We start from the raw sequence: 15,386 nt of genomic DNA, 5'->3' as shown, positions 1-15,386 counted from the left end.
TTCAACAAAGCAGATAGCAATTGGACTTGAAAGTAATTTTTCTCTTGGTGTGAGCTTTTTAGATTGGAGTATGTTCTTGAAACGATTCTTAAAAAGTTTTTAAAGACTTCGGTATAGTTTCTTTAAAGGAAAATTTGGTTTCTTATCAACAAAAAAATAATGTCTGTTTTAAATTCAGTAGGGTATTACACATCAGAGGAGGCTTATTACCTAGAGCAATATCACACCTAAACCCAACTTTAGCAGATTAAAACAACAATCTGTGCAAGGTTTACCAAAAGTGAGTGCATTTAATATCACTTGTGCTTGATCAATAATTAGAGAAACAAACTGCCAATAACTGAATTGGAGGTTAAGTATGGCTTTGAAAAAAACAAAAACAAAAAACAAACTTACAATTATTGCTTCCAATTTTTGTACAGCTTCATTGAGGCATTAAAAGATGTTCGCTTACATGTTCCAAAACTAGGATTAACAATAAAACAAAACCCAGCAACTGGACGATCTTGTTCTGTTTGAATAATGCAACTTCATATTACTCTTGTACTCTACTTGTCAAACTCCCAGATGACACCTCCATCCTCTACAAGAACACATCAGAAAAAAAGAGAGATGTGAGAAAAGATACTTCCAGGAGCATGAAGATTTATAGCTTAAACTAGCTAAAAATACCTTTCGTCATATTCAAAATCAGTACTAAACATGTTTTTACTCTTTTAAAATAAAATTCAATGGTTATTAAAACCATGTGTAAAAGTGTGAAATCGAACATTAATCGATTTACAACAAGATTTTGAATATGTAAAGATCTATATTCAGAACTTACTTTTAATTTTATCATTTATCCAGATCTCCACCAGCATACCAGCACCGATTCCACCAGCAATACAGGCCCCATAGAATGCCATGACAGAAGGAAGGGATCTTCTAGGAAGAAAATAATAATCTGGGATTTGCCTAATTTTTGTTGGACGCCTTTTCTTTATAATGTTTGTAGAACTGGGATCTTTCTGCATATCCCCACCCACAGCTTTCCAGTCTACTCCCTTCAAAGGGTCTTTTTGCTCTACTCCCTTCAAAGGGTCGTTTTGCTCTACTCCCATAGCTATCTCTAGGTTGCTTATAACTCAACTCTCACGCCCTTCAAACCTAAAGCAAAAATAACTCTCTATTTGAAACTACCAGATGTGAAAGGATTTAGAAATTTACAAACAATTGTTTAGTTTATATATGGTTATAAAGATGATATAATTGTAAAATAATGGTTCTGAACTTTTAGACTTTTTGTAAGTTCTTTCTTTTTGACAATGTAGATCATTCGAGTTTTAATTTAATTAGTTGATTTGTTTTTTATTAAATGATATTTGACTTATTAATGAAAGTTCTCGGGTACAATGTCTCACTTTCTTTTCATTTCCCATAGCTACACAAACAAGAAGATTTAATTGTGGTGATTTCAAGCCAGTTTGGTTCCAAATGCAATTAGGAAAATGAACTCATTTCCTCGTTTTAAATCCTCCAAATCCAAACAACACATAAAATGTTCAAATTACTTTTTTCCCCGATTCGCTAAAAGTATGACATATGTAAAGAAGAATGATCCGGAAGCCTCAGCTAGTCTAAATGAATCGAATTATAAGAAAAACTTTAAACTAGCTCAAAGAGAAGATAACTACAGTTCGATAATCCTCATCAAAATAGAGCCATAAAAAGGTGAGATGCACCCAACACAAAAAACACCCACTCCTAAAAATTCGATTGTTTCTTTCGAACTAAAAAGTCCAATGAAAATATCTTATAAATTTATTCAAATAATCTTATCTTAAGCATTGAGAAGGTTTATCGAGAGAATAAGGTTAAGTATATTACTAGGAAGAACAATGCACCAATCGAAAAACAATACTGGAAAAGTAAAGCGAGGATGAAAAGGCAATCATGAGTCATTTCGCTAAGAATTCAAGCCCATTTTTCAGTTTTGATGCTTACATATCTTTAGCATTTAACCCTAATTTTCGCGAACTTTCTCCAATCGAAGTCCGTCATTCCATGGCAGAACAAAAATTTAGACTTAAACCAAACCATTGCGTAAACCAAAACATCGTGTAAATGATAGCTAAGAAAAGTAGGAAAAAAAATTGTCGATGAGATAACCCAAATCAAAGAAATCGAGGAAGAAGGACGATTGCAAAAACTAAAAATAGAGTTGAATGGTAAAGATTGAGATAGCATATAAATCATATAAATGAATTGAAAACTAACTAACTTCAATCGTACCAGTTCGAGACGACACAGGTACATGAAATAGGAAAAGATATGCTGTGGAGCGGCAGCGGCGTACGGCGGGAAGGGGTGCAGTGACCGGTAATGGGAAGGCGGGGGTGGCTGGTCGTGAAATAGGGTTACAGAAAATCTAATGCATCCTCCTTAGACATATTATTTAGTCATTTTACCAAGAGAACTTTGTGAAAAGTTAAAGGGAATTTATGACGATTTTGCTAAGTCTTGAAAGATTATGAGAATAAATAGCACAATGAGAAATTAATTCTATCCTTATAACTCATTGATATATGTATAATTTTTTATGCTATGGAACCTCCAACTAAGAAAAAGTGTTTACCCAATCTGTGTATATATATATTTACATGGAGTGACTACACCAATTGTGATAAAATGATGTCATGTAATTATTCAAATATCTTGTTATTTTAGTCTCGTACATTTTCATTCGAGCAATTAACAACATTCAATTTCAAAGATTTAGAGGAAGTGAGTTGGATTATTTGTGACTAATGGATATTTGATTGGCGTTGGGTTCCAAAAGACCCAAAACACCTAGAAGGTTAACGTCTCATAAATGAAAGCGGTTGAGATCAGTTTCCTCTCGATATTATCTAAGTCTAGGAACGTGGCTCCCTTCTTGACGATTGAATGGCAATGATAGCGATGTTTTGAAAATTAAAACTGTTTTTTTTTCTTGTAATATTATCCATTTAGCTGATTATTTGTGTACTAATCATTGCTTGAAATAATTGAATTGTGCTAGTTCGGTCTACAAAAAATAAGAATATCATGCATGTCCGTGTAATTACCTTGTTCGTGTTTCTTCCTCCTCTTTGGAAGATCCTTAGTTGCTGTTTTTTAATGGATATTTAAGCCAAAATTTTCAAATCCATGATTGGAAGAATTTATATATTTACAAGTATGTGTATATAATTGTTATTATTTATTATGTTTAAAATGGAGGGAAAAAATGTAGATTTGGTAGAAAATAGAGACGCTCTATTTACGACGTCGTAAAAAGGGAGGAAAAAAAGAAGAGAAGAGAAAAGAAAAGAAATATTAATAAGAACCCCTAGCCTCCATCTTCTTCGCCTCTCCCTTGCAGCCGCCGATTACCTTATGCACTTTTCAGTAGTATTCGCCGCCGTCTACACAGCAAAACCCACTAGTTGCGACGGTGTCAGCTAGGAATTTATCTTTGCGCATTAGACATTTACATTCTTGTGCGTTTCCTTGCTCCATGATCGAAGACGGAGCTACTCTGCGACACGAACACCAACTCCGAACAAGTTTCCTAACATAGTGTTTTTTTTTTTTTTTTTTATCGTTTGATACTCCAACGTGAACAAGTTGTGCATCACGGTTTCGACGAACGGGTGTCTTGCAACAGCGTTTGAATTGGAGGTAAGCTTTCGACTACTACCCACACTTCGATTGGCTTCAAATTAGTTGCCCATAACTTTTATAGTCAAGTTTGCCTGGTTCTGGATAATCAAGTTGTGATGGGATTTTTAGCCTTATGTTTGGAATGGTAAATGGTTAGTGACAATCTTGATCATCTCAGGTTACCATAATCCAAACTTCCTGACATCAGGTACACATATAAGGTCTAGAAGCCTAATCCCCGTCGTCTACGACCGATTATCACTGCGTTTCGCCAGTTGCACTCTGATTGTAGGCCGTCGTCATGGGCTCCAAAAACTTGAGCAACTCAAAGAAGAAGAACAAGAAGAGTAACAAGAGTAAAGACGAGAGAAATGTTCCTTCTTTAGCCTCGGAGCAAGCTGGCATCAACAATGATCAATCCAAGAAGAAAATTATCACTGATGCTCGGTTCTCATCCGTGCATTCTGATCCAAGGTTTCAGAATGCCCCCAAGCACAAAGCCAAGGTTGTGATTGATTCACGATTTAACCAGATGTTCAAAGATAAGAGGTTCTCTTCGACGTCAACTGCATTGGACAAGCGAGGCAGGGTTAAGAAGGGTAAGTCAGAAAATCCGCTACGTCGTTATTATAAAATTGAAGAGAAAAGTGAAAAGGATGAGGACGAGGATGACGATGAGGAGGGTGTGGAGGTAGAAGAGGATGACAGTGATACTGTTGGTAGCGATGTTGAGGTAGAGAAAAAGAATCTGAGATTAGAGAATCTTGATTCAAGCAGTGAATTGGAGGAGTCAGAGTCGGAGGATGATGATGATGTAGAAACCGAAGAATCTAGCTACACAACTGATACAGATGAAGGTGACCTTGATGATATTTATGACGACGAAACACCTGAATTGCCGGTACGTTCTGAATACGTTCATATGTTGGGTTGTTTTTTGTATCGTTGCCACTCATTGTCAGCGTGTTTGCTTTTGTGAAATTGGCCGCAATGTTTCATGTTCTTACACATTCTTGTATTGGCAGGTGGAAAATATTCCAGAAATTGACAAGGAAACTCACAGGCTTGCAGTTGTTAACTTGGATTGGAGGCATGTGAAGGTATGCTATTGAGAAGCATTGTTTTAGAATGAATTTTTAGTTTCAAGCAGCGTCACTTTTGTCGAAAATGAACCAACAGCTTTCTTGGGTAGTGTTTATCTTGTCAATTATTCATCTTAGGGAAGTCCAAATTGTTACTCTAATCTTGTTCTTAGTTAGTTCTTACCCCATTTTAAATCATCAGTTAGTTCCATGTTTTTACATTGTACCTAAAACAATAGAATCAAACCTTGATGTTGATGTAAAACAAACTCGGGGTGGAATGACAGACCCAACTCGGGGACTGCTTTACTAACTTCTAATATTTCTATTTAAGTTTACTGTTATAGTTGTTTCAACTGCTTAGTTAGTTAGTCAATAACTAACTTGTATGCATTTTTCTCAACAAATAAAGATCTCCTCTGACATTGAGAGATAAGATCTCATTCAAAAGTAAAAGATCACCAGGTGTACAAAGAATTGATAGGAATGAATAGTATTGGAAAGCTAAGCAAAGGAGAGGCTATAATGGATTGTGTCTGCATTTACGAAGTTAATGAATAGTATTGTATTGGATGAATACAATAGAGTGTATTGGATGGCTGAAATAGAGTGTCTATTATGTTGCCCCTTTGGAATCATTTTAATTTTCAAAGCCCGATCTTTCCTATTTTGTCAAAAGAAAAAAAAGTCACCACCTTTCTTGAACATGTTCTATTTTATAGGTTGTGCAATTGTGTCCTTGAGTTTTTTAGTATTCTACGTTTTTTCTATTGTTACTTGTTTGTATGCTGACATTGTGTTGATTTCAGTTATCTTCCAAGTTTTCTATTGTTATTATTGTTTGCCTTGTTTCCTTCACCAAAACAACATTCTACAATTAAAATGTTTCCTCAGTCGCATCTCAATGTAAAGAAAAGTAACAGCTGTTTTATATTATAAGCCTTGAATAGTCCATCTCTCATCTTATTCGCAGGTTTACAAACTAATGATATTCTATAGCTGCCTCATTATCTGTGCTTGACTTGCTTAAAATCATGTTATGTAGGCTGTTGATTTGTATGTCGTACTAAGTTCATTTCTCCCAAAAGGTGGGCAAATATTGTCTGTGGCAGTTTATCCGTCTGAGTTTGGGCTCCAACGTATGAAAGAAGAAGAGTTACATGGACCTGTTGGACTATTTGATGGTGAACAAAAGAAAAATGATGAGGATGACGATGATGACAATGATGACGAAGAGATGGACAACGAGAAATTGCGAGCTTATGAAATGAGTAGGCTAAGGTATTGTACTTCGGTGCTGCTGTTTATATTCGTGTTGAAATTCACTTATAGCTCATTTGAATTTTTGGTTACTATTAAAGTTGTTAGAATCTATATTTTTTAAAGACATAAAACGTGAAGTATATTCTTTAAGTAGATGTGGGGATATTTCCTCCAATGCCTAATTTATTTTACAGCAGCAAGCTGCAAACTTTGCCTAATTACTTGTTTTAGTTTTAGATTTGTTTTGCCATTAGTATTAAAAAATTTATTGCCCATTTAAAAAAGTCTGTTTGTTTTATTGACTTCATCATCAGGTTTAGTCTGATCATAGTAGAACAAAATGTGTGCTGTATATACCTCTTCGTCTTTCATTTAATCATAGCAATTTGTGCCATCTGTACAGGTACTATTATGCTGTGGTGGAATGTGATTCTATTGCGACAGCTGATTACCTTTACAAAACATGTGATGGAGTGGAATTTGAAAGGTCATCAAATATTCTTGATTTGAGATTTATTCCAGACTCCATGAAGTTTGAACACCCTCCTAGGGATACTGCTACAGAGGTTTGTATAATGATCATTTAATGTTACCTGTCCTCCTTGCAATTTAATCATTTGATATTGAAGTGCCATGGCATTTGTATATACCTGAGGTCAAGAGGTCCCTGGTTCAAACCCTCCACCCCAAGTTGTACTAAAAGACCTTTTCAAAAAAAAGTAATTTGATATTGAAGTGATCATTTTCTAGATGAAAATATTAAACAATTTATATACTCCAGACTAATTCTCAAACACATGCAAAACAAAATGTGAAAAACTAGTTAGTTGAACAATAGCTTATGGGTAAGTTTTATTTGATATGGATAGCGAAATTCGTCTTAGTTCTATCCAAAGGTTTAAGCCAAAAGGCATGGTTTAAAAAAAAGAAACGTATTATGTGCCTTCACAAAAGAATGAAATTTGGATTATGAATCCACCATGACAAGATTTAAAGTAAAATATTTGTCAGTAAAATTGGCCAGGAGTCATGTTGACCAATTCAAATTCATTTCAGTAAAATTGAAAAAGTTGAAGTCATGTATCCATTCTTAACTTGGCCAGGAACTCTGATGCTTGGCTCCACGACAAGAGCTAGTATGAAAGAGTAACTGAAGTAACACTGTTTGAGAAAGTACCGAGAAGATTAGTATCAATGTTTAATTTAGCTTGCTAGGATTTATATGTATTTTTTTTATCATTCACTACAGGTAATTTTCTTGGATTTACTCAATATGATGTTTGTTACTTGTTCTTGGTTTAAATCCTTTCCTTCCTTCTGTAATTGCCTACCATATAGAGCTATTTATGTGGTGTCTGGAAGGTAACAGGAAGAAACTAATAGCATCTCATCGTTGTATATCAGGCACCTTCGAGTTATGAAGTTCTGAATTTCCATACTCCAGCTCTGCAGCATAGTAAAATCCATCTTTCATGGGATGAGGATGAACCCCAAAGAGTGAAGGCCTTGAAACGAAAATTCAACGCGGATCAGGTTTGTGTTAACTGAAACGATGCTATACAATTTCTCAAAATCATTTCTTGTTCTATGTCCAACTGACAATATTTTCACTTTTTTAGCTGGCTGATTTGGAGCTCAAGGAATTTCTGGCATCTGATGAAAGTGAAAGTGATGATGAAAGTGATGACGGAGAGGATCAAGTGGACAAAAAGCGTAAGAAAGGAGATAAGTACCGTGCCTTACTTCAATCTGATGAAGACGGTGAGCAGGATGGTGGTCAGGATATGGAAGTGACTTTCAATACTGGCTTAGAAGATATAAGCAAGCGCATTCTTGAAAAGAAGGATAAGAAATCCGAGACATTATGGGAGGCTCATCTGAGGAAAAAGCACGAGAAAAGGATGGCTTCAAGAAACAAATCCGCAGACTCATCAGATGATGAAAGCAGTGACACTGATAGAGAAGTTGAAGAAGTGGATGACTTTTTTGTTGAAGAGCCTCCAGTTAAAGAAAGTGGCAAGGATCGAACAAAAAATATTAAAGGTAGGGAACATGTTGGGGAGGATGGGGCTGCAGAAGCAAGCAGAGCAGAGCTTGAGTTGCTACTTGCTGATGATGACGGGGTTGATACTAGTATCAAAGGATACAATTTAAAACATAAGAAGAAAAAGGGGAAGGAAGATATTACCGAAGACAAAATACCCACTGTTGATTATAATGATCCACGGTTTTCAGCACTCTTCAATTCACCTCTCTTTGCTTTAGATCCCACTGACCCTCAGTTCAAAAGGTATGTCTAATACTAATTACTACTGAAAACTATGAAATACTTAAGATTAGAAACATCAATTTATTTCTGAATTCCCCTATCTATGACAAATTGCACTCACAATATCTTTCTCACGCCTCATATGAACCAATCAGAGGAAAGTGCCTTCGTTTAATTTCTCGCAGATTTTCCCCATTAATCTGAGATACAAGTCTCTTGTTTTCAGGAGTGCTGCTTATGTTCGTCAAGTGGCATTGAAGCAGCCAAAGGGTGATGGATATCAGCCTACAAAAAGTCGGCATGGTAAGTCTTCCACAAAACAACCTGCAGCACCTGGGGAGGACGAGTCGAAAGGCGACGTTTCTGTTAAGACTGAGGGAGATTCATCAAAAAAAGAAAAGTATGAGCTTTCATCTTTAGTTAAATCAATTAAAATGAAGTCAAAGCAACTTCAGTTGCCATCTGGTGGTGGCAAGATACCGAAGAAAGATAGAAAAGATCAATTTCCTACTACGGAAGAGGAACTGCAGCCACCAACCAAGAATAAGTCAGGTAAGAAGCAAAGGAAAATGTAAGATGCGCGGATTGAAGTCCCTGAATTATTCATATGGTTTCAGGTCATCCTTCGAGTTTACAAATTTTAATTCATTCACTTACCCTAAGTTATAATCCTATGTAGACATTTACTGTATTATTGATTTATTTTTCTTTGAGTTTTGTGCCTTTTTTCTCCAGTAAAATAAATGTAGAAGAGAGGGTGAGAAGAGGAAAGACAGAAAAAAGACTTGAGTGTATCAACCTTAGGAAAAAATAGTTCAAAATGAATCAATAGTATAACCAATTCGTATGGTTGGCTTTCTTTCTTCACATCAAGCAATAATTTGTCATGTTGTATGGTGGGTGCTCATCGTGGTAATGCTTCTAGTTGACTCCAAAGTTTGTATGTCCAATTAATGGTTCAATAGTTCAGTACTGACTGGTTTGATAAGATTCTCATGCATAGGTCCTACTACTATATGTATAGTTTTTACATAGACAATGTGAGAGTTAACTAATATTTACCAAACATTTTAAACGAATGGCTCAAAGTCATGAAGCATTTGTTTGGTTCATATTTGCAAGTAAAAGGGACAATCACAATCTAAACTAATAACCACTGTGATCTAAGTGATTTAGAAAGTATATAGAAGATTTAATGTATAAAAAAAATAGTTTAGTGTTGTAAGATGTCATATCGGATAAAGCCAAGGAGAAGCAATTGCAAAAGCAATTTTTTTCCTATCTAAAAAGAGTCATATTCATGGAAAAGATAACCCAACAACACCAAACACAAAGATTGTCTTCAATCCCTACGCGCATTCCTTCGGCCCCACCCATCCCATCATCCATGCTACAATTTCATCATTTTAGTTTCATTTTTCTTTCTGCTACTATATCCTTGTATTAATATTCATACAATCAATTCTCTTTTAATATACCAAAACGATGGGACTTCAAATTATGTAAAACACATGACATTTATTACTAGGGAATTTCTCTCTCTCTCTTACCCCGAATAATAATAATAACAACAATAGAGAGTGATTACCCAAATTCTATTTACGTATTTAGGATTTTCACTGTAAAATCCTAACAAACCTAAGGGGGATGGCTCTTTGGGTGAAGAAGCTTTAATGCAAAGTAAATTAAAGACTAATTATTAATTTAACACAACGTTGAAAATTAAAAGGTATTAATGACCAATAAGAATGAAGATTAATGGGATTAGGTTGTAGATTAATCAGCAATCTCAGTTGCTTATAAAACCAGTCTAATTAACAAACTCTCCCATAATACAAATTAGTAAATATAAAGTTGGAATAGAGAGGTTGAGCAATCAAAAAACAAGATGAATATAATAATTAAAGCAAAACAACAAAGAATCAAAGCCCACTTCCTTTTCATTATTATTATTTATTAAGAATTTTTTTAGGTCAAAAAGGAGAAACCCACCATATAGAATTCACACTATTCTTAATTTCCCACCAAAATTTTTAAATTAAATAGGTTAAATTAGATGGAGTCCATAAACTTGAAGGGTATTATATTTGGTGGGTCTCTATTTAATAATTAATTTTTGTCTAATATATCAGTCAATAAAGTTGAAAAAAATTTCAACTCAAAAAGATCTCTTACATATCTAACTAATAAACATAATAAACTTAGTTTCACTAAACATAAAATTCAAATTTTACGTATCTAACTGTTAATGTCTATTACTAATAGAATGAGAATATTTGAGGCTATTTTTGAGCCTTCACCTTATAAAAATGGAGAAATTCATATAATAAGAGGAAAAACGAAAACACATATATATGTATATGTGTGTGATAATTAAAAAGTAGAGGTAAGTGGAATGGTACAATTAGTCAAAACGAACACACTTCCTTTTCAAAATTGGTATTTGTTTAATTTTTTTTAAAATGAAACAAACCGACACAAAAGGTTTACACAAACAAACAACCTAAAACATTCTTTCTTGCTTAAAGTACTTCCAATTTTCTCACAAAGGTACTTTCTTTCTTTCTTTCTTTCTTTCTTTCGTTCTTTCTTTCTTTCTTATGAACATGCACACAACCAATTAATTACCTTTAATTAGAAACAAAAGCAAGTTTCGATTTTCCTTCCAGCTTTCTGTTTTTTCTCTCTCGATAACTCCTGGGTTTTGTTTAATTTCATCAGTTGAAACATTTGGGAGTTAATCCAAAAAATGGAGGCGATGATGGAGTCCGGCGCCAACGGCGGGGGAGGAGGAGGCGGCGGTGGAGGGTTGAAGGGAAAAGGAAGGCCACAAGAGCAATTGAACTGCCCAAGATGCAAATCAAGCAACACAAAATTTTGTTACTACAACAATTATAGTCTCACACAGCCGAGGTATTTTTGCAAATCCTGCCGCCGGTATTGGACGGAGGGTGGTTCTCTTAGGAATATTCCCGTCGGAGGAGGGTCCAGGAAGAACAGGAAACCGCACGGTTCGGTTTCTGGGTCTGGTTCGGTTCACCACCCTCAGCCGCAGCCGCAGGTGTATCAAGCGCAGGATCTGAACTTGGGGTTTGCAACGACGGCGGAGGCTACGACGGCGATGGACAACGGCGGGCATGGAGGGTTTGGTTGCTATATTCCGAATTTGATGCCGTATTCGGGACGTGAGACGGCGGCGGTGGAAGAGAATTCCGGTAATAATGGGTATTGGAATGGGATGTTTGGTGGAGGGCCGCCGTGGTAGAAATGTTTAGAGAGATTTTTAATTTTTATAATAATAATAATTATGAGAAGTAATTTACATCGGATATTTTAAAAGAAAAAAAAAAAAAAAGAAGAAAATCAACAACAAATTAGTGTATGAAATTATTAATTTGGGCTTTCTGATTGATTTCTACTTTGTATTTTATTTTATTTTTTGAATTTGAATATGGGTTTGGATTGGTTTGATGAAGTTCTTGTACTAAAAATTAAAAACACTTCTCACTAACAAAGTGGTTTTCATGTATCATTTTTCTCTTTATTGATTATTACTATGATCTTAATCATCTCTCTTTCGTCTCTTAAACTTTTATACATAATTACACATACCAATCTTAAATTTATATCCAACGTATAAGTTATATAGTTGTGTTGTTTATTTCTCATTGAATAATATGTATACCATAGTTTTGTATTAAAATTAACAATGGAAATGGAAAATAAAACAAGCATAAGTAAAATTTGGTTCATAATATCTCTAATATATGTATTGATACGAAAGTTTATTATATTTACTTACTGCCAAATGTAATTTTGTAATGTCATTGTCTTAAAAATAGAATCAATTCTTTTTTACACACAAAGATCAGATAACCAAAATAGTTTTTAGAAGCATACAAAAATATATTTTGGTATAATTACAATTTAATGTGAGATCAAAGTAAAAACCATTTATTAAGAAAAAAGGGTAGACACCCTTTTGTGGCCAAAAGCTAAGTAAAACAAATGTGGAATAATGAAGATATTAGCATTTTCATAAATGATATATGTGCATATAGTTTACTATAAGAAGGAAACTAGGATAATGAACCTTAAATAACCATTACAATTTGTCAACTTATTTCATTTTGCCCATTTGCACTTAACTATTAGACACGAAGATTTAAGGACAACAAACGACCAAGTTGAAATCAGTTGATCGGTATTCGGTTTGGAAAAGTTTCAAATCAATAAATTATTTAGTAGAATTAAACCAACCAATTGACATTTACTCATTAACAGTTGAGACTGGTTTGAACATTTATTGAACTGATCACAGTATGTCGAAATCGCCTCTACAAATTTGTAATAGATATTATGGATATTTGATATTTAAGTTTTATAATATTCAAGTTATTAGGTCCAATTCATTACCATATTAAGTTTTCAGGTAATCATTTCAGTGAACTTGAATTTTCGAGTTGGTCCGAAAAATTACTCAATCAAGTCTAATCGAACTTGTATACATCCTTAATTGAACTAATGGAAGATAGTCGTTACAAGAATATATGAATATATTGAGTTCACACATGGAGATAATGATGGTTTTGAAAAGAAAAAAAAGAGAGGTTTGTTTTTATATTACTATTTGTATGGAAAAAAAAGTTGTTTGTATTTAATTATTTTGAATTGGAAATCATAATGATTCTTCCACTCCTAATTATGGTGAACAAATTTCATTTAAATAAACTTTACTTTATCCATGGAAGCTTACTGATATTTATAATTATGAGAACTCTTCAATTTGTTTCTAATTTTATTGGACCAATCCATTTCATAATTAAAGAAAACCAAAAAAGCAATAATGCCTTTATTGTTAATTGTTATTATTATTTATTTATTTGATGTATAGAGCCATAAATTCCATCATTTGTATGATATTATATTTTATAATAAAGTTCAATTTACAAACATTTATATCACCATCATTTCACTACAATATATATATATACATACATATATTCTCTGGGTAGTATTAAAGACAACTATTGTATAATAAAAGTGTTTAAAAGTGGAATACTTTTGAAAAAATTGAATTATTTGGCATTAAAATTCATAATTAAGTTGACTTAATTAGGATATGTATGACTATAAGTGCATTTTTCAAATTGGGGTAAATAAAATAGAAAAGATGAATCAAGTGGTCATGTATAATAACAAAAAAAGAAAAAAAAGGCCATGATGAAGGTCACACCTCCACTGATCAACAATATAGTAGAGTATTTGACTCTTACAAAAGTGTTTATAAATTGATATAAAAAATGTAAAAATTGATACACATACACACAATCAAGTGAAACCTTCGGACTAGGTTGTTCGTATGTATATCACATAATGGATTTAAGGTATTTCAACTCTGGGAAGAGAGAAATGTTGATAAATTGCAAAAAGAACGTTTTTATCGGTGGCTATACATAACGAAGTGATAAGTTTGAGTTAAAGAAATGTCGAAAGTAAGAAAAATAAGTTACAAATGGAATAAATTATTTGATGATATCAATCAGATTGCTTACACAGCAATAGCCATCAGCTAGATAGAAAGGGAAAAATTGGGATAACCTTATTTTTAAAAACAAAAGAATTTCTCTTGCGCTTTTCTGTTCCCAATTGTCTTTCTTTCCACACTGTTCTAATTGCATATTGGTTGTCGATCGTGTGTTCATCGGAGAGGTGATCATGGGGTCGTCAAAAAGGGATCTAAAAGGTTGTTGGAAGCCTTCAAATATGTGAGTTATTCGCTGGAACACGAGTTTTTTGGGTCAATCAACTTTTGCCGCTACCTTGATATTGAGTATCAAAAGTAGCGTGGGAGCAAGAAGGGGCGTGAGTTTGGGGTATCAGATTTACGAGTTTTCCTCAAGAAGGGACAAGAGAGCGAGAATGAGATAGAGGAGTGTAAGAGAAAGAGAAGCTAGAGAGCGAGTGTGCAACCTAATTAGCATTCTCATATTTCACGAGATCTAAAATCAACTTGGATTTTGAAAATATTACCTAACAATGGATTAGAAGAATCTACTGACACAAACGTCCATAAGCTTAATCTAAAAAAAACGTAAAAAATACAAAAGATAAAATAAGTGTGAAACATGATATAAATGGTTAATATTAATATAGCTTTTTTACTAGCATGAGCTTATATTATTAACCTTGAGATCCAAGGTTCGATCTCACATCCCATGTATAAATAAATCATAATTGAAAATAAGAGTTAAAACATGCTATTAAAAATGAAACACATAAATTTAAAAAGAAAAAAAAGTAAAGAAGAGTAGACTTATAAAGCAATCTTTGTTTCGTGTGTGCATGATAAGTATTATTGATGATGTCTAAAAGAGAGTCAAATTTAAAGGAAACATGAGTGGGACACAAGTAAAGTAAAGTAATGTAAAAGAATGATAAAGATAAATGAGTTTCATTCATGAACTCCACTTCCAGTAAAAAAGCTCAATGAAGCACCAAAAGTCATACCACTTAGATTCTTACATCTAAATAATACAGAAACAAACAAAGATGATAAAAGGAATCTTTTTACTTTTCTACTCAAGTAAATCCCATGTTTTACTCTTTACCTGTTCCAGTTAAAAAGATGACACCTTTTTACCAACAACCTTTTTCTTTTTCTTTCAAAACGTTTTGCTTAATTTCCACAACTGGTTTTACACCTGCATGCATTAACCAATCAATGCTTACTACTTTACTGTTCTCATCTTTTTCTTCTTTTTATTTTGGTTTCTATTCTTGTTTCCCACCAAACACAGCCTAAGAAGCTTCAACTTAGTACTTACAAACAAACTTCTTAGATGGAAACAAAATAATTTTATTTCAATGGAAGCTATCAGACACATCAGAGTTCACAAGCCTCAAACATGGATACAGTTCATATCTAACTTAATTGAATTCATTCAATTATTCATTCCCTTCTTTGGGTTGACCTTTTGGTAGTAAACATAATTGGTTCTGTTCAGCTAATAAGAATGTGACATAGATCATGGTTCTTATAACCAGGGTCTATAAGGAAAGAGTGAGAATCTGACTCCCAAGTGGAGTTTTTGTCTATAGAAGTA

At 33.7% G+C, this 15,386-nt stretch overlaps 3 protein-coding genes across 4 annotated transcripts; 2 read left to right on the top strand and 1 right to left on the bottom strand.

Annotated features, from left to right (window-relative positions):
• Positions 1–270: 270 nt before the first annotated feature.
• Positions 271–2,495, bottom strand: LOC101207877. Its single transcript, XM_004133757.3, has 3 exons — positions 2,275–2,495; positions 827–1,149; positions 271–583 (listed from the first exon to the last, which is right to left on the bottom strand). Exons 2-3 carry the CDS (start codon positions 1,101–1,103, stop codon positions 549–551), a joined length of 312 nt encoding a protein of 103 aa, XP_004133805.1. The 5' UTR covers positions 1,104–1,149; positions 2,275–2,495; the 3' UTR covers positions 271–548.
• Positions 2,496–3,308: 813 nt separating this feature from the next.
• On the top strand, positions 3,309–9,147 carry LOC101204585 (pre-rRNA-processing protein ESF1). Of its 2 annotated transcripts, none has more exons than XM_011652368.2 (8): positions 3,309–3,684; positions 3,875–4,567; positions 4,692–4,766; positions 5,794–6,029; positions 6,415–6,577; positions 7,416–7,544; positions 7,631–8,301; positions 8,507–9,147. In XM_011652368.2, exons 2-8 carry the CDS (start codon positions 3,968–3,970, stop codon positions 8,853–8,855), a joined length of 2,223 nt encoding a protein of 740 aa, XP_011650670.1. In that variant the 5' UTR covers positions 3,309–3,684; positions 3,875–3,967; the 3' UTR covers positions 8,856–9,147. The 2 variants fall into 2 exon arrangements, with proteins under 2 accessions (XP_011650670.1, XP_004134297.1); XM_004134249.3 differs by having other exon boundaries at positions 3,845–4,567.
• Positions 9,148–10,699: 1,552 nt separating this feature from the next.
• LOC105434810 (dof zinc finger protein 2) lies at positions 10,700–11,849 on the top strand. Its single transcript, XM_011652367.2, has 2 exons — positions 10,700–10,830; positions 11,002–11,849. Exon 2 carries the CDS (start codon positions 11,030–11,032, stop codon positions 11,543–11,545), a length of 516 nt encoding a protein of 171 aa, XP_011650669.1. The 5' UTR covers positions 10,700–10,830; positions 11,002–11,029; the 3' UTR covers positions 11,546–11,849.
• The last annotated feature ends 3,537 nt before the right edge of the window (positions 11,850–15,386 follow it).

The sequence above is a fragment of the Cucumis sativus genome, chromosome 3 (assembly GCF_000004075.3).
Source record: "Cucumis sativus cultivar 9930 chromosome 3, Cucumber_9930_V3, whole genome shotgun sequence".
Lineage (NCBI taxonomy): Eukaryota > Viridiplantae > Streptophyta > Magnoliopsida > Cucurbitales > Cucurbitaceae > Cucumis > Cucumis sativus.
The sequence above is the reverse complement of the archived record's forward strand: the minus strand, read 5'-3'. Positions and strand labels throughout refer to the sequence as shown.

Bases quoted from the DNA above. Each gene is read 5' to 3' on its own strand.
- LOC101207877 (XM_004133757.3), bottom strand. From the start codon at position 1,103: ATGGGAGTAGAGCAAAACGACCCTTTGAAGGGAGTAGAGCAAAAAGAC. The intron at 584-826 runs GTAAGTTCTGAA...GTGTTCTTGTAG, and splicing joins GATAAATGATAAAATTAAAA to AGGATGGAGGTGTCATCTGG.
- LOC101204585 (XM_011652368.2), top strand. From the start codon at position 3,968: ATGGGCTCCAAAAACTTGAGCAACTCAAAGAAGAAGAACAAGAAGAGT. The intron at 4,767-5,793 runs GTATGCTATTGA...CATGTTATGTAG, and splicing joins TGGATTGGAGGCATGTGAAG to GCTGTTGATTTGTATGTCGT. The intron at 6,030-6,414 runs GTATTGTACTTC...CCATCTGTACAG, and splicing joins TATGAAATGAGTAGGCTAAG to GTACTATTATGCTGTGGTGG.
- LOC105434810 (XM_011652367.2), top strand. From the start codon at position 11,030: ATGGAGGCGATGATGGAGTCCGGCGCCAACGGCGGGGGAGGAGGAGGC.